The sequence below is a fragment of the Neolamprologus multifasciatus genome, chromosome 9, assembly GCF_963576455.1.
Source record: "Neolamprologus multifasciatus chromosome 9, fNeoMul1.2, whole genome shotgun sequence".
Classification (NCBI taxonomy): Eukaryota; Metazoa; Chordata; class Actinopteri; order Cichliformes; family Cichlidae; genus Neolamprologus; species Neolamprologus multifasciatus.
In genome coordinates, this window is record NC_140447.1 from 20,625,800 (window position 1) to 20,644,219 (window position 18,420).

The 18,420-nt window shown below is 41.8% G+C and overlaps 1 protein-coding gene across 2 annotated transcripts in view; it reads right to left on the reverse strand.

The window, feature by feature from the left end:
• Nucleotides 1-18,420, reverse strand: part of ptprn2 (protein tyrosine phosphatase receptor type N2) — a 148,965-nt gene that overhangs the window by 21,782 nt on the left and 108,763 nt on the right. For both annotated transcript variants that reach the window (XM_085171846.1, XM_085171845.1), the window contains exons 12-13: nt 6,942-7,157; nt 3,926-4,129 (exon numbers count right to left, since the gene is read on the reverse strand). In XM_085171846.1, coding sequence (XP_085027972.1) covers nt 3,926-4,129; nt 6,942-7,157 — 420 coding nt within the window. The remainder of the gene's footprint in view (nt 1-3,925; nt 4,130-6,941; nt 7,158-18,420) is intronic.

Genomic DNA, 18,420 nt, shown 5'->3' on the forward strand with positions numbered 1-18,420 from the left:
GCTTGCCAGCCTGACAGCATTCCACCTCCCCTACCAATATTACATCTCCATGTACTTGATATATCCACTCTGAATTGCATCCCATTCTATTCAAACGATGCCCTGAATCGATTGCATTCCAAATTCATATTTTCGCAACTTAATGCAATACAGCCAGCAGGCCCTTATCGAGCCCTCCTGCTTCTAGGAGGAGGCAGTGGACCACGGCGTATTCCAGAGACAGGGTAACGAAGGTTTAGTGAATGGGGGGATTATGTCTGCCAATCAGAGGGCTGGGATGGGAGGCCTGGGTGTCAGGGAAACAATGTCTAATCCTTCCTAAGCAGTCTCCTCAGCAGCAGAGGGTGCTGGGTGAAATCAGGATGAAGGGACGACCAGGGAAGCCAGACACAACAGGTAACACATTACTGTCAGGCTCCGCTGTCAAATTAAAACAAACAATGGTGGGAACAGTTTGTGCAGGGACCTTTATGATATGTCGAACAGCTGCGAGACGTGAAAAAGAGCATTAGCGTGTACTGTGATTTGTGTGACTAATATTAGCTACATGAAAAGAACTCATTGTGTTGCTTTAAATGAGGCAGCAAATTGCCCCCCTCCCCCCCCAACTAAATATAAAATTGCAAAGAAACCCCCCCCCCCCAAAAAAAAACGCTGAGGGCAGAACATGTTGCACAAGTCAGTGGCTATCTTTCCTTTGCCTGAGTCTATTATCCTGTTGAGGAAATAATTTATCATTTAAAAAAAAAAAAGAACAATAACAACTCAACATAATAATAAAAAAGGGCCTCCAGCTACTTAATTATTGATTTTTTTCCCTTCTTTTTTCAGTTTTTTTTTAAAAGAGAGAGGTGATTAAGCCAAGGGAAAACTACAACAACAGCAACGGCGTCAACATTTTGACCCTGTTCCTGCACAGCAGGAGAACCTGCTCAGAGGTGTTTTGCTTGTGTTTGCAAAGGCCGGAAAACAAGTTTGGTGCCTGTGAACCCCTGTCCATGGTGCTGAAAAGCTGCAGAATCACAGAGTGGCACATGCTTCCTTGTTACACATCTCTTAATTATTTTACATACATAAAATGTAGAGGTTATGGCATCACAGTGTAGCTGAAACAGAAGAAGAAAGCAAGTATAAGACACCAGAGGCGTGCCAAAGCTCTGGAAAGCACAGCAGATGACTCAGCACACAGAGGCATCCAATTTTGGTTTTGAAGTTGGAAGTCGTTATGCAAGTCTTAAGGTGGGCCACACAGTGGGACACCATATCGTAGTTCATTTATCCTGACGGCACTCTCGCAGAAGTGGGGTGTGTGTGTGCGTGTGTGTGTGTGTGTGAGATGTTTGGGGCCCAAGAAGGGAAAAAAAAGAACCCCCAGCATGTGTGCTTTGGAAAGCTGGGTATTCATCATCCTTCTCCACACGGTGTGAGCTCCAAAGAGCGGGAGCGGCGAGATGAGAGGAGAGCAGAGATCGGAAAATATAGGTCTGAGATCAGTGATAACAAGGCAATCTCACACATGGTTTCACGTGAGATGGTGGAGGAATTTTAAAGAAGAGGCCCCTATAGGACATCTCCATGTCAATCACGGCCATGAAAGAGAAGTAAAGGCCCCAGAGTGTTTTACCTTTCCACAGCGTAGCGCTTGCGTTGCTGCTGCGAAGAAACTAGGGCTAATAATAACAGCTCCTAGAAATTATTCACAGTGGCTCTTTTGTTATTTGCAAGGCTAAATGCTTTTCTATTGTCAATGTTTTCAAAAGAGGCTTCACAAACAAGCCTTGACGAGTGCAACAAAACCCATCTATTACCAGCAATACAAGGCATTACTCAGATTCACTCTCATTCATTATAGCCTCCCAATATAAAAGCTAGACATGCAGTGTGATGAATGCTCTCTCCATTAATGGAAACACTGCAAGGCATCTATCCATCTCTTTTATCAAGCTTGTTTCAAATGAATGAAGCAAAAGTTGTGCAAAATCAAACCATGCATTGTGTGTTTGTGGAAGTATTGGCAGCCAAGAGCTTTTTCAATCAAACGAGAGAAAAAAAGAACAATATTTCTAAAACATCCAAATGACAATCAGATGGGTAATGATATTTCACTTTTGTGCCGCTCTCATCACGCGAAACATTGTCTACCTTATTTTGCTGCGGCGGTAAGAGAAAACGGAGGCGGTAAGAGATGAAAATGACAGAGAGGAGAGAGAACCGGGACGGAATGATGAAGAGGGAAAATGACACAGAAGTAGGAGAAGAAAAAGTTGGAGGAGGAGGAGAAAAAAAATATAAAGACGCCAGAGCCGAGATAAAAGCAGGAGGGAGAAAACAGCAGGAAGAGTAATGAAAAATACAAAAAACAAAGATAACAGGGTTCTGAAGGGAATGAGGTGAGAGAGGGATGAAACACACCATCCAGACAGATAAACAGAGAGAAATAAAGCTGTTGGTATTCATACAGGAAGTCTTAAAATCAGACACTAGCATATAAATTCATCAGACAAATAAAAGGAAGTGACAGCAAACATTTTTCTATACTGGATTGGCTCCAGTATGCCAGAATATTCCAAATTAGGTGTAGTAAAAAATACATTACACTGGCAATCTTCATTTAACCATGCAGGCACTCTAAACGGCGTGACGTATAACAGACATTACCTCATGGCTCCTCAAGGTGGAGCTAAAAAGCGAATGAGTGCAAGGGTCTTAACTGGCTTGCAGCAATAAATGCATAGCCTGAGAAGCAGCAGGCAGCCAGGAAAAGCAAATCAGAGTGCTGACCGATTGAAGCAACACACAATGCCAATACTTGTATATTAATCCCACAATGCAGTGAGTAAATTCTCTCTTCTGTGCGAATATCGCGATGTATCGTAAATGACTTTATGGCCATTTATCGAGTATCGCAGAATCACATACATATGACATCTTAAGGTACTTGAGTCAGTGTTCATTTTTTAACATTAAAATTTGATTTTTAAACCTATTAATTATATAAAAGTAAATATTTCAGTCACTGATTACTTATTTTTGTTGTTCTTTCAAAAATCTTTAAACAATTTATTTATATACAATTTATAATATCATCGGACTTCTTCCCACCACTATTAGCTATCGATTTGTCTATTTAATGACACGTAACAGTATTTTCCCAAGCATTCATTAGGTACCACTAACCCTAACCCACTGGCTCTCAAACTGTGGTGAGGGACAGAAACAGGTGGATAGAGTTTGCTGATGCTATTGCACTTTCAGCTTGGATTCTTTTTATTTTTTATGACTGTTAAAAACTGTGGGGTGGGTGTGTGTGCGTGTGAACGTCCTTCTGAAGTGGGGTATGCCAGGAAAAACTTGAGAACTGCAGCCTGAAACCATCACTCTCAGCTAACAATTGTCACCTCTCAAGTTCTCTTGCTAGTTTTCACAACAGTCTGCGTTCTGCATTTGATTACAGTTATTTCATTAGACAGACATCACTAAACGATCACTCAGATCTCATTAAAGACATCCCGTGTGCACTGTTGGAGCAGGTATTTGTGGATGCCAGCTTTTTTGTGCTTTATGGATATCCTGATTTGTACTTTTATGATTAATGTAGCAACTCAACACAAGGCTAGGAATGTCTGATGTAGACTTGTGACTGTCTCCTGAAAGCTGACCCTACTTACATAGCTTAGGAGTCTCACACACTCGACTAAACCCACTGTGGCAGGTTAAGTGCATATTTATGAGACATGAAGGGATGTTTGTGCTTGTTCAGTTGAAACAGTCAGACGCTAAGAACCACAAACACTCTCTGAGGGCTGGACAACAAGCCATGTTACCAGCCAACCTCCATTTAATAACTCATCTCCTTCTTTGACCCTTTTTCCACCTCATGAATCATTACTTAAATTATTTCTGGAGTCAAGGCAAAGCTTCTTACCAGTATCATGTGACCAGTGGAGATGTCCATGTTGGATGGGACTGGCTCTTCACACCAGGAGGAGGTGCTGCTGCGGGTCGACGGGCTGGCTGCGGGGCCATCGCTGAACTGAGATGACACGCTGTTGAGCCGAGAGTGGCGCAACGTCTCCGGCCGCTCGACGCGCTCCGATGTTCGTATCGCCATCCGCTGACGACACAACTCCTGGGGATTACAGGAGACGACGACGGTGAAGAAGTGGATAATGAAGAGCGCAGTTCTTCCTCTTTGCAAGCTCTTGTGCATTTATCTTCTTTTCATGCATGTAACAATAGCTTTATGTGCTTATCCTTGCTGTGAGGGGCTGGTTTCTGTAAATGCACCTTGTGAAATCCTGCATCTCGGCTGAGTTGATCTGTCCTCACTTAACTGTAGATTAATGGCTTATCCTCGTGGATTATGGAGCTTATACTAATTATGTCAAAAATACATGGTTGAGGAACCCTTACAGAATAAATTCAGTATGTCACACCTTGCTGCCACACAAACAACTCCCTTCAACGCTAAAGAATGGCTCTTTCACAGCATAATCACCCCACATCCACACGGTAAACTCAAACTCTGCACAGCAAAAAGTGCACTACTTAAAAAAGAAGAATCTTTTTTTAAAGGATTTTTTTTTTTTTGCAGAGATGCAAAGGAGATGCAAAATGAAGTGCCACTATTGCAAAATAAATGAATAAACATTTCCTGTGGCTTAAGAAGCCACTTCTATTAAGACCACACGTCTTTGTAGTCTTAATGAGTCAGTTTTTCTCCCATCATGCCTCAGTGCAGAGACAGAGGATTAACCCTCTGAGATCTAATTTGTCATCCTAGCCCCCAACACTTAACCTAACTGTACCCTGATGTTATAGTGACAAAATTCAATTAAATGAGTTTTTAATGCATGTCAGTTAGAATAATTATAATAATAATAATAATAATTATGTGTGTTATTTCCATTATTTTGTTTTCTAAAATGACATATTCTGATGGTTAGGACCATCACTATTGGTTAGTTAGACCTCAAGGGGTTAAACAGTTCAAGACTGAGCATTAACTACTAAAATGACCAGCACAGGGTTGTATGCCTCGGCGAACAAGCTACACTGGAGTTTATATTCATGCCTGTTTAGACCCATGGAAGACTTTTAAAGGTGGATGCCAAAGATCAATTCTGCATCAGTAAATTCCAGAAATACAGTCACAGTCTCTTCCTCCTTTTCCCGAGTTATGGCTGGAAAACCTGGCTGGACATAAAATGTTGCTGCATTATGTATTTGTTAGACATTTGTGTGAAATTCTGTCCCTAAAAGTCTCTTGTGATGTAACCTTGATCTTTGACATACGACCATCAAACTCTCACAACTTCACCCTCTACCGCACGTTTGCGCCACATGTAATGAAACTCCACCCCGTGACGACGCTCTATCTCACTCAAAACACTCCAATGATAGTTTATCAAATTTGAAGAAATTCGCCAAGAGCGTTCCTGAGCTATTGTGTTCACCCAAAAAAAAAAGATGTATGAATAAATGGGCAACGAGAAATGACAGCGCTGAAGCATAATAAAAAATATATATAAATATATATATTAGAAAGAAAATCTGCTGAATTTATGCAAGCTTACATATTACATCTGCTTCCCCACAATAAGGTGTGGCTTCACTGGATATTTATAATCTGTAAGCCCCACCATGTTTAAATTTGGGAGGCAAAGCAGTCAGCTCCACAGAATTCATTTCCATACTCAATTAATAACAGTCAGGGCAGGCGAGCCAGTGAAAATGCCTCGTGAAAGCACATGCTATCTCATGATGAATCATAGCGATATTTCCCTCTGGAGCACAGGCCTCTCTAAGCTCTGGTCTTGGATCAGCTTTTCTGCCATCGGACTTTAATGATTAGAGGCATGAAGCAGTGCCCTGGGCCTTGGCCCCAGGGCACAGTCCAGGTCCACCTCATAATTCATCCTACTTCTCAACATCTCTGCAAAGCCCTATGCTGTGCCAGCGCTGAGAAATGGTCCCATAAGAAGGGAGTGGGATGCAGTTAGTGCCAGAGGAGAGAGACACACGGAGCCCAGGGAGAAGCACAGGTCGTGAGATTACACTCTCCCCGTTACCCCCTTCTTTCAGACAACTAATCAGAATGAAAACAGGGCCAAGGGGAAACAAAATCTACAGTCCGTCTGCCATTTTACAATAACACCCTCCCACTGCAGACAGCTCTCCCTGAACAACTCTGTATGTCAAGCATGGATTACACACCCACAAGACAGCAGAGTGGCTAGCAGAGGACAAACAGGTACCGGATTTCACCTTAAATTTGCACCGATTTTCATTCATTTATGATAATCAAAGAGTGGAATTTCAGTGAGAATATTTTTGCATCTATTCTTAATTTGAATATTTTTTTATTTGATATCTTTTTTAATGGTCATCACCATAACACCTCAGCCTTTGGAAATCAGCCTCGTGAAAACCTGATTAAATATTGAAAATGTTAACGTGACATGCAGATAAATGTGTTCTGAGTGCCACGCTGGGCACAGCTGAGCCCCAACTCTGAAAATCAATACAGCCCAGGCTGCCTGTTGCCCTGGAGGAACTGAGGGAATAGGTCACAGTGGCAGTCTGCTCCCTTTCTCCTACGCAGACACACACAATTCACATGAAAGGGTAAGCATATCTATTGGAAAAATGCTACTGGCAAAGAAAAAGGAAAGATTTAAATACACATGACAATGTTTTCCTGTTGAACTACTAAAACATTTAATAGCACATAAAATAAAACAAAACAACAAAATCACTGCATCAAAAAATGGTCCCGAAAAGCAGGTGGAACAAGAGTCACTCAAACATGAGCAGACAAACTCTCACAAACCAATTGGATGATCGGCCGTATTTGAACAGAGGGTGCTTCCCTCCAATGGCAAAGCACAGGATAAGAATCCCGGCCTCTGACTGGCTCACAGCAAGGAGGCTGGTCTTACCTGATAGGTTGCAGTGGCATCAGTACTGGTGTCAGTCCCCAGACTGGCTAGCTTCTCCTTCATGTGTAGGTGCGAGCGCTGGCGCACGCAGAAGAAAGTGGCCGACACCGCCACGGCCACCAGGATGAAGAGCATGCAGAGGACGGAGAGCAGCAGGAACTGGCCCGACTCCACCCTGGTCTCCTTCACCACGGGGATCTGGGTCAGGCTGCCCCTCTGGAGGACACGCACACAAACAGAGAGAGAAAAACGCTGTCAAGAGCGGTAAATGATGCCAGTCTGTCTTTTCCCCAGACTGATGCAGTCGCTTTTGATTTACAGCAACCTCCATATCAAGTCTGCAGTGCATCAATTTTCACCTGAAGGCTTGTGTCGGGGAAAAAATGTGGATGCAGAAGTGATGCAAGTGCCTTGTCACCTTACCTCCACTTCCTCTCCCACTCTTTCCTTCCACCCACTGCCACTGTCTGACTGGCCATTCTCATTAGAGAGCTCTAACTCTGGCTTGATAATATGCATTCAGACTCAGTCAACCCCTATTACAAGCCCCTGTCCAGTCCTGTCTCCTCACTGTGCCCCACTATAGATATTTACAACCCCATTTAGTGCTGGCATGGCACGGGCTGGCACTGTGCAGCTTCAGGACGCCTGGATACTAAAAGCTGTTGCTTAATTAGCTCCTCTGGTCCTGAGTTTGGCTGGATTAGGCCCTGGCCCAAGCTGCACAGCTAATGGCTACCAGGACTGGGGAGACACAGGCGGCGCAGACTGGACCCTCACACATACACTACTATCACCAGTTCAGTAAAAACAAGAAAAAAAAAGCTTTTCAAACATTCACACCAACGCTGCATGTTAATTTAGACAGTAGTTTCTACAGCAGACCAGGTTTAATATGGTGTAACATCATCTAAGAGATTTTTATCAGCGTAGGTTAAAGAATAGGCCCTATGTGTTGATAATTGGTCCACTTGTGGCCATTTACTATAACAATAAATCCCCTGTAGGCCTCGCTGATACATATTTTGAGAGCATAACAGTGATAATTAGGAGCAATAATGCGGACGGATAATTAAAGATACCTAAAATCTAGTTGCTAATAAGACTGCCTGTGCTGATTGCATAGGCATCCTGTCAATTTATTTTTGCTTTGAGCTCTGCAAAACAGAGGGGTGCAATTTGGCCCAGCACAATATGCCTCACATAAATCATCCTCACTGTCCTCTGCGATTGACGTAAAAACATGGCGTTTCTGTAAAAGCCAGCTCTCTGCAGATTTTGATCAAATTTTACCAGCTGCACACATGCCAATAGCTATGCATCTGCAAAAGGGCAATATCAATAACAGTGCACGAATACATCAGCAGGCTCCTAATTGTCTGCATGCAATATTGAAAGACTGATGGGTGGAATGAATCAAATCCACCCCCCCCCCCCCCCCCCCCCAAAAAAAAAGAAAGAAAAAAAAAGAAGCCAGTCGAGCTCTGACATTTAGCCTGAGGGGTCTAATGGGCCGGCTGAAGGATGACTACATCTTGTTATACCATTTTCAAAACAAGACACTTCACCTCACACCAGTAACAATGCGGTTTGACCTTGTGGCTCGTAATTGCCAATGTTTTAGCTGTTGTGCCGATGCCCGGGTCTTTTCGATTACTGTGTTGGGCCTGACGACAGTTGCTGTTGATTGCAATTGCGGTGACTCGAGCATGTAGTTTCAATCAAGCATTAAGAGGTTGGACAACAACCAAAAGGTTTGAAGAGGCTCATACACGGTTAGAGAGGGGAGAAATGGCCTCCATCCAGTGAATTGTCTCTCGTTTTTAGTGATTGAAATGAATACACGGACAGCAGCAATGTTTTAGAAATGAAAACTATTTTCATTTGCTGGAGTACTTATCTTATCAGATGCAAAAAATAAAAATATCGAAGCTTAAAAAGCCTCCTTCCACTTTGCATCCAGCATATCTGGCACCATAGGATGCTACACTGATTCAAGCCTCTGAAATCAAAGTGCCTACTGATTCAGATCTGCCTCAACCGATTTCCAGCGGTAGCACAATAATACAACTCTAATCTTTTATTTCGAAAAAAAATTAATTAACATTTATTATAAAGTTCATCACGGACGTGGCCCTTCGTAATACGTGGCTTATTCTCGAAAACGATTTACCTGGTCAGCTTGAAATGAATAAAAACGTTTGGGAGCGAACAGACTTGAAATGCAGTGTGATCTTAAAAGAGCGTTTGAAGATGGCAATCGAACTGGAAGGAAACTAGAAGAGAGACAAAAGGGGGGGAAAAGGAGGAAAAAAGGGGAGGAGATGTGCCGCGAAGAATTGCCTTTTGAGTTTTGTTCCTCAGCTTTTTTTCAGCTTTTTATAAATTACATTTTGTATTAATTTTTCCCCCCATGATTGGAGTCTGGTTCAACTAAAAATTGCTTCAAGATTTCCCTCATAACTAAATGAACATTTTTAACCGAAATTATTCCTTTAAAAAAATCATAAGCTATCACATTTAGAATTTTACCCTGTTTTGTTTTATGTGCATTTAATAAAAATATCACCTGGTTGAAGCATCACAGAATAAATCATCAGCTTAGTTTTTTTTTTATATCTTTTTGGAAATGTATTTGTTAAATCTCTTGAACGCACACACACACACAAATGATTTTAACACCATTCCTATCTCTGGTTATAACTCTGCCTCTAACAGGCTCTCTCCCTCTGCTCTCCTCTCTGCTCACATCGCCCCTGTCTGGTGTGGTGAATTAGCCAATCTGAGAGGAGACAAGGGGCAGATGGATTTCGGTGCTCTGGATTATTCACATAATAAGAGGGAAGGTCAGGCAGAGAGGTGCTGTCGGGGCGAATGGCCATCCATTCACTCACGCCACAATACCTTTAAGAAGTACGAGAGGAAAATCCTTCCAAACACCACAACACCAGACCTTAAATCAAAGTCTTTTCTTTTTGAAGTTGCAGCTACTATTGCAGATTTGAATGGTATGAAATCAGCTCCATGTAAGCAGTATTCATGAGATCCTGTGATTAATAAAAGAAAAAAAATCTCCCAAAATAAAAGTGTCTAATGTTGTTTAAATTTGGCAACATTAAAAATAATTTTTAGACTTACTTTTATTCATTCATTTATAGGTACAATATATGTGATTTTATTTTTAAGTCAGCCAGTCCCAAACTAGACTTAAACGATGAAAATAAATCTAGGAATTAAATAGATAATTATGTCACAAAACACATGATTAAAAATGAATATTTGAGCAGTCAAAGAGGGGAATTACCAGTTCTAGTTCTCAACATTTAAGAGTTGGAGCTGCCGGCACCAAAGAAGATGAGCCTGCTTCGAAACTTTGTCCCCTGCAGCCAGATGTGCTCCCATCAAAGCAGCAGACTCAACACACCGCTTCCTAGGATTTTTTTTCTTAATCTTTTTTTTTTCTTTCTATAAGATTAGATTTATTTTTCATACACTAGAAGCCAAATGCTTTCGATGCTCGATCACATGTATGCCATCAGCTGTTCGTGATACGGTCTTCAGCAAACTATCGCGCAGAAGGAGCGAAATTAAATGTGCTCAGACTGAAACCAGAGCTCCTAAATTATTCTGCATCTCGGTGAAAAACCATTTTCGCTCACGGGCTTTCACCGTGATTGTTCGCAAGTTTTTTTTCTTTTTTTTTTTTTTCCAAAGCCAATCCTTCTCTCTCTCTTTAACCGTTAAAACTTGCACACTGATTACAGCACAAAACAGACACGCGTTTTCAAGCCAGGAGATAATTACCCAAATCCATGTCGCCGGGCAGCGCGCACATTTCGCAGTAAACGGAAGCTGATGCTGCGTCTTGTATTCCAGAGAGCACGGATAACCACTGACGCTCGCCGCAGCTCCAAGAAGCGTTTGCGCGTCCCGGCCGCCCACTCAGTCCGCTTCTCCAAAAGTTCCCCTGCGATGGTCCCATGCGTGCCCCCTCCCCAGCGCCAACAAAAGACGTAGATGAAGAAAAAAAAAGGAGAAGGGGGCAAAAAAGGGAGAGTCGAAGAGAATAAGAAAAGGGAGAAGAATGTGGGATATGCCCGCCTGATTTTCCGAGCCTCGGAAGAATGTGCAGAAGCCCCACTAGTGAGTCCTTTCAGCGCCTCTGTGCCAATGAAAAGAGATGGGGAGGTGGTGGGGTTGGGTTTTTTTTTTTTTTTTTTTGCGATCATTTAGTTAAGGCTGAGCCCCTCCTTATATTCAGCCGCTCAGGAGTCCCCGTCCATTGCACATGTCATATCCACTGGTTGCTATAGCGATGCCTCCACATGTTGTCGACAGTGAATGTTCAAGGAGCGATGCCTGGCTAATAGGCTTGCGGGCCGAGGGGCGATATGAATGGACATAGGGCTAGTCACTCATTTGTTGAGCTACTAGGGGTCTCTGTGTTTGGTGTGTGAATTGCTGTTTTCTCAGGCTCTGCTTTTCCTCTGCTCCCTCTCCCAGGGATTCAGTTATGTGAGCAGAATAAGGGAGATGGGGTAGTGTATTCTTCAAAGTAGGCTTTTGCATTTAAAGCTGAAGTGAGCGCTATTATTGGAGGCTACCGCACAGTACAGTAGTTGTAAGCTATATGAATGCTGCATCGGAGATAGATTGGGTGCATTCTGGAAAAAAAAAAACCCAAACCTCAACCTAAAGTAAAATTGCTTATAATTGGCTGAGTCTTTTCTCCGCTTCTTTCCCAGTGCTGCCAAAATGAAGTGAAAAGGAGGTGGAAATTGCAAGTTTAACAAGTTTTAAGGATAAGACTCAATAAAATGCTATCCTAATTAGCAATCAGTCTGAAAAAAAAGATCCAATGGAGAGTAACAGCTGCACTTAGCAGGGAGAGAGAGAGCGAGAGAGAAAGGGGGATTATGGAGAGCACAAGCAGAGAAAAGGAGAAAGCAAAAGAAAAGGGGCGGTGAAGAGAGGAGAACGGGGGTCCTGTCAAATGCAGATGACGAGTCGTGGGGAGGGGGGCTGTGTGACGGGGCGCTCTCCAGTTTATTTTTTCCATTCAGAGAGCACCCCCTCCTCTCCTCTATTGTCCCTCAGTGTGACAGCTGGAGTTGGCAATGTGAAGGGGAGAACAAAAACGAGCTTGCTGTCCAGCCTGGGTCTGTGGCCACATCGGACGCCACCACATCTCCCCCCCACCCCCCCAAAAAAGAAGGGCCAACCAGACGGGCCCCGCGGGGATGAAACCTGAAGCAGAACACGCTCCGATTGACTCGACAATTTTACAGCATCCCCCAAAAACTCTTAAATGCGTAATTGTGCCAAGCAGGATTAGCTGCAAAACTAAAACTGTGAGTGCATTTGGCTTTCCCCTTTTCTCATGGCCACAATACGCTTGACACTTCTCACGTCGTGTTCTCTGCACACTTGCATCTGCAAATATCAGAAAATTATTCAGAACCCAGACGCTGTTTTCTCTCCTCCCTGCGAGAGGGCACGCAAATGCTCATGGCCCGCGAGGTAAATTTTTCTAACTTGCAGGATTCTGATTCAGTTTTGAGCAGATTAACTCATTCTTTCTGCAGTGGCTTGCTGTTGCAGCAATGCACGACAGATGCAGAAGTAATGCAAGGCGGGAGACTTTTATCACGACTGCTGGTGTGTGGGTTTTATTACTGGTAAGAAATGAATAGTGGCCCCTGAAGTTAATCCCCAGAAAATCAGTCCCTACATTAAGTCGGCGATCATATCTGTCTTGGTCTCTGGTGGATTGGAAGAGAGACCTGTTCATGCTTTTTCATACAAGACACCCTGGTTACACACCTGTCAGGCCTATCTAAACCCACACTCACCCAAACAAGAGTATTCCCCTGACGCTCAGAGGATGAAACCTTTACCTTTTCTTTGAAGGAAAGCCTGACTTTGGCACATGCCGTTTTCCTTTACTTGAACTCTGCGTAAATGGACACATTTTCACACATGCCGTCTGCTACGTGCCGCACAGTGCCATTTGACAACTCGTGTCACATCCCCCCAGTGAGGCCAGCGCTAATGGTTATCTCACCAGGGAGGTCTGACGTGCATCGATTCATTCTCTCTCTCTGTCACACACACACACACACACACACACACACACACACGCACACACACACACACACACACACACACATACACACACACACACAAAACCCTACAAGCAGTCAAATTCAGGATCGTACTGAAGTAAGTCGCTCTCGTGGTCACTGGTGATAATCGTAGATGCTGTCTCGCCTGCGTGTCCCTCCTGTAAGTACTTCCTCGGGGTAACACATGTTCCAACAGCCGCCTTGAGTCCTGCATGGCTTATCTGTCCTCCTCTACTCTCGCTGCGAGGCTGTTTGCCTCTGTGACACATTTCACATTTCTAATAAAGAAAAAAGACGGAAAAGCAACGACTGTGTTTAAACAGTGGCAGACAGAGGTATGCGGCACTTCACCATGTCACCAGGAGAGAGGTGGGGATGAGAAATGTTAAACAAATGCCAGGATCAAGTGCGCTACCTGCGATGGCAGAGCGGAGACATCCACTGATGCCTCTGTGTGAGTTCAGAAACGGGTTGAGGAGACAATAACTTGCTCAGGTATTATCTTTGCACCTACAGGCTGCAGACATCTGGGCATATTGACATGTCTGTCGCAAATGTGCAGGTGTGCTTCAACAATCCATCTAACGGTGTAGGAAGACCTTCATCTGGACACACAGACGTCTAAGCTTTTAATATTTCTATTTTAGCAAACAGAATAGAAAGCCAGTTTGCAGAGGACAGGGAGGCAGCACATTGGTGGTGCACACGTATACCAATCACACTATAATTCCATCAGCGAGAGCCTAATGTCATTTACAGTGCTGCACAAGAAACCAACAGCTGCAATGTGTACCTGCAGACTTAACTAATGTGAGATAGTGCTACACCAGAAATAGTTAGGGGGGGGTGTTCTGCTAGGCTTTTTGAAACAGGGTGCAATAAATTATTCATAATAATATGTGAGAGAAGTGGTTTCTACTGCTCAATTTGGGAAGGTGTTGGAGGATTAGCTTCAAACTGTAGCGCGGAGAGAAATGTATGCAGTACAAAATACATTTGGGTTTTGTCTTCCTTTTTTTCCCACCCCTCTCCCAGCTCCACCAGCTGTTATCGTTATTGCCGAAGTGATATTACACGATACGTGCGAGAGGGAAATCTCGAGGCTCATCTGGGTTTTTAACTCTGTTTTTAAGCGTTTGATTTACACATTTACCCTTATGCTGTTTGTCATGAAACAAAGCTCTCATAAAGGCAGGGGCAGAGATGCGAGGACGAAAAGTTTGGTTTGTATTCACAATACACCAATGTCATTCTGGGATATTGTTAGTTGCTACACTGCACTTTGATTTTGCCCCCCAAACATAAAATTATACGTATACAGAGGTAGACTATAAAAGGTGGCACTTTGCGCTCTTGTCAAAGCCTCTTTTAAAACATCACTTAAGGTGCAGAAAGTTGACAGCGAGGTGAACGTCTTTAAATGCATTGTGTCTGTGTGTGTGCGAGAGAGAGAGTGCGAGAGAGAGACCATGTTTTCCAATGGAAGATGTTCAAAGACCCAAAAAGGTCCCATTTCTGGGTTTTACTTGAAACATTTGTATTGCTGTGTCTCATGCTCATCACTTGCTCAGAGAGGAACCATTCAAAACCCGTGTGTGTGTCAGCCATGTCATTCTGGTATTTTCCCCAGATGAGCTTGTTCAAATAGGCCTCTTTCTTATGTGAATCCCAGCCCAGGCTTTACCAATGCCAAGTAGTTCAAAGCAGTAAACATCAAGGTAAATGCTATGCCTGTCATCCTGACTATATTCAAAGCATAGAGGCAAACCCACACACATGCACATCAGCGCGCACTTCAAAATGAAATAGTGTTGTGGCGTCACAGCCTGGAGTATGAAATCACAGCACATCTGTGAAATTATAGAATAAGCAGAGTGATACATATTATGTCTTGATTTAAATGGTTTATAAATACTGATTATGTACACATACACTACTGTATGGATTCCAATCGCTACAGGTGAGGGAGAATAAAAAAATCCTGTAACTGTTTTAGTCGAAATAATATAACACAGAACCGTTTCTCGTCAGTCCCCCTGCACTCAGCTTTTTAAGGTACTTGGCAGGTAGGTTATTCTAGACATCCTGGACAAGTTGAGACAATATGTGTGGATTTTGGTTGCCTCCCTGTGTCTTTCTAGACAACCCAGACTGACTCCAGGCTCTGAGATCAGGGCTTTGTGTGGGTCGTATGAAGGTTACAAGACTCCTTGTTCTCCTCACAGATGAAGATGGTCACACCGTGGACAGGAGGACACTCTGTAGCTTGTGTTGGCATTGCCATGAGGGGCTACGTATCCTCCTACTGTCTGAAAATTCTTTGGTGGTCTCGCTGCTTTGGCTCCATACAGTACGCTAAAAAAACTTCAAAACAAAACAAAGAAATCTACCAAAATAAAATAAAAAATAAAATAATGTCACATTATTAAGGTATTAGTAAGGTGTTAGCGAGTTCTTAATTCATCATTTATACAGGATTACTCCTCCTTAGTATGCCATTTATAAATACAGGCATAATATTATGACTATGATAATGATTATTACTAGCAGTGATAACATTCTTCTTGAGTCTCTCTGTCTGTTATGTCTCATAATGGATGGCTGCCTCTTTCTGAGTTTGTTCTGTTGTGAATGACTTCCTGTTAACTGGGAGTTCTTCCTTCCCATTGTTGCCAAGTTATTGCTTATAAAGGATAATCTAATTGTTGGGGGTTTCCATTCTGTAGTGTAGGATCTTTACTTCACAAATGAACCTCCTAGGACCTGGCGTCCACATATGTGGACATCACATTTTGGGTTATTTAGACCAAAATATTCCATTTTGCTCTACAAGGGCCTGATATCCACTTACGAGGAGATTATACTGCTACTGTTCTATTGAAATTTTAAACAAATATCCTCATATGTGGCTCTCATTTTTCTTAGAAACAAAAATCAGGTTAAAAAACCCCAAATCTGGTAATTCTTTGCTTTTACGGGTCGCAATCAGCCCAAATATAAAAGAGAAATTAAAAATGCATGCCGTGGAAGAGTTCGGGTCTTAGGAGGTTAAAGCACAATGAGGCTACTTTTTTTTTTAATAAATTAAATTAAAATCAACTGAACGTAATTGGAAATGGTAACTATTAAGGTAACTAGTGTACTCATTTATTCGTGTATGGAAAAACATGATTTCAGATGCAGTCTGAAGCTCTGTGTTTTGGCTTGTTGCGTGCACTATTGTTTGTTCAATCAGCATTTAAATCTAATATTCATTAAACCTTTTGTATGTCGAGCGAAAGGCAAGTCAACATTGTGGATAATCACGATCTGATGGCACTAACTGTTTATCATACAAGTCAGATGGCAGATTACCTAAAATTGTCAGTAATCTTTGAGAAAATTGTCATTGATTTTAGAAAATGGTAAACAGAAGCAGCTTCTCCTTTCAAGGCTGCAGTCATTGATTTGTCTGCTGCAAGGACATGTGTTAATATCAGAGTTTGATTGCTGTAGTAAGCTAATTCAACTTACTATATTTTAATTATTGTATCACTAACACTGCTCTTTATAGTGTTCATATGAAAATGAAGACTCTGCAAGCTAGGTCTTAAATATGTACTTGATGAGCTGTAAGTAACTGTTTTCTTTATATTTTTGTTCAAAGGAGCCAGACTCTTGTAATTAAAAAAAGAGAGTAATATTCTTCAGGCTTTCAGGTTCATTCAAGCATAAAATAAGCACCTACCCCAAGAGCTGAACCAGTGTTGTATTTACACATCATTTAGATGTTGAATTTATGAACACAGAAAAGCACCATCACACTTTGCTCCACCGTGCAATACCACCTGAGAAGGATCTGATTGGTAGTGGCTTCATCTTTTATCGTTTCTTTCTGCCAATGCAGTAAAACCATACTGTGCAATTATCATAGATTGGCTTCCCCAGAGCTCAGATCTCTCTATTATTTTCTTAACAGAGAATGGAACAAAAAGCAGCCAACATCCAAAGAAGAGCATCGCATGTCTTTTAAGAAGTCTGGATATTCTTGAACTACGACTACTTAAAGAAATTACAAGAAACCGTGCCTAAGAGAGTTCAGGCTGAGTTGAATACTAAAGGTGTTCATACCAAATATTGAGTTACAGAATTGCTAAAACTTGTTTTTGTGTTTATATACTGCATTTGTACATGTCTCATTTTAAATCACTGCACATATCCCATTTTCCTAGCAAAATATAAATGAATAAAGGGTGGGCCAAGACTACACAGTAATGTGTATTGTATTCTTAAAAATCTGTGCTAAAGCTGCATATCATAGTTAGCATTCTAATTATTTAATGGCACTGAAGTAATAATACAGCTTGGTTCTTGTATGATGTTAGCTTTAAAGCTAGTTAGCCTTAGAGCTACATGCTAATGATTACAGCTTACATTAAAGCACATACCACTACTATCAAATACTTTTGTTTAACTTTTGACCTTGTTTTTAGGTTTTTTAAAAAAGGCTCCTCTCTAAGCTCTAAAGTTACAATATTTTTGTTTGTACACCAGTTTATTTGAATAGCTTGTTACTGCTAAGCTATGACTAGCTAAATCTGTCTGAATGGTCTCTTAAACTGAAGTGCAGCTTTACATTTAAGCTCTGATCTTCTTTTTTAAAAGCTAGCTTGTTAATTCCAGACAAGACAAAGCTGTCAAGTGTCTGAGAAAGTTAAGCTGATTTATTTTAACTTTCTATTTTTCTTTTTTTAATTTGGTCAAGGTGCAGCTTTAATTCCCAACTGGTTGTAGCTGACAATAATGATCCTTTCTCCCTGCAGCTGTGATGACAATAGCAATATGTCTGACAAGGATGATTGTGTTTGCTAAAATGCCAGCCAGAATTAATTAAACAAGGTCACCAAATGGTGATCGTTGCTAAAACTTACAAAAGTCTGCTCGGTATCAGTAAAGATGTTTGCACTGTGGCCCGAGACAAAGTAAATTATGCTCAGATTTGCATTAATCACAACGACAAGAATTATTTTCAAGATGTAATGAGCTTCTGACAGGGGATATTATAATACTGTAGGTGAAAAGTCATTAGACACCAAATAAAATGGCCATGCCCAGAGTGTGATCTGAGTTTGCTAAAACAGAAGCCAATCAGGAAAAGTAATTGAAGGTAATACTTCATTCTCTTGTGGCAAAAGATAAAAGAAGAGCCACCACTAAAAATCATCCGCAGTCAAAAAACAGTGAGGAAAAAACACTGTGGTTTTAATTGTTTTGTTTGAATAGAATCCACACTACTTTTAGACTATTGTGTTCTCAGCAGGCTTTTTTTTTTTATCTTGGAGGGAGATAAAACTGCAATTAATTTTGAAAGGGGC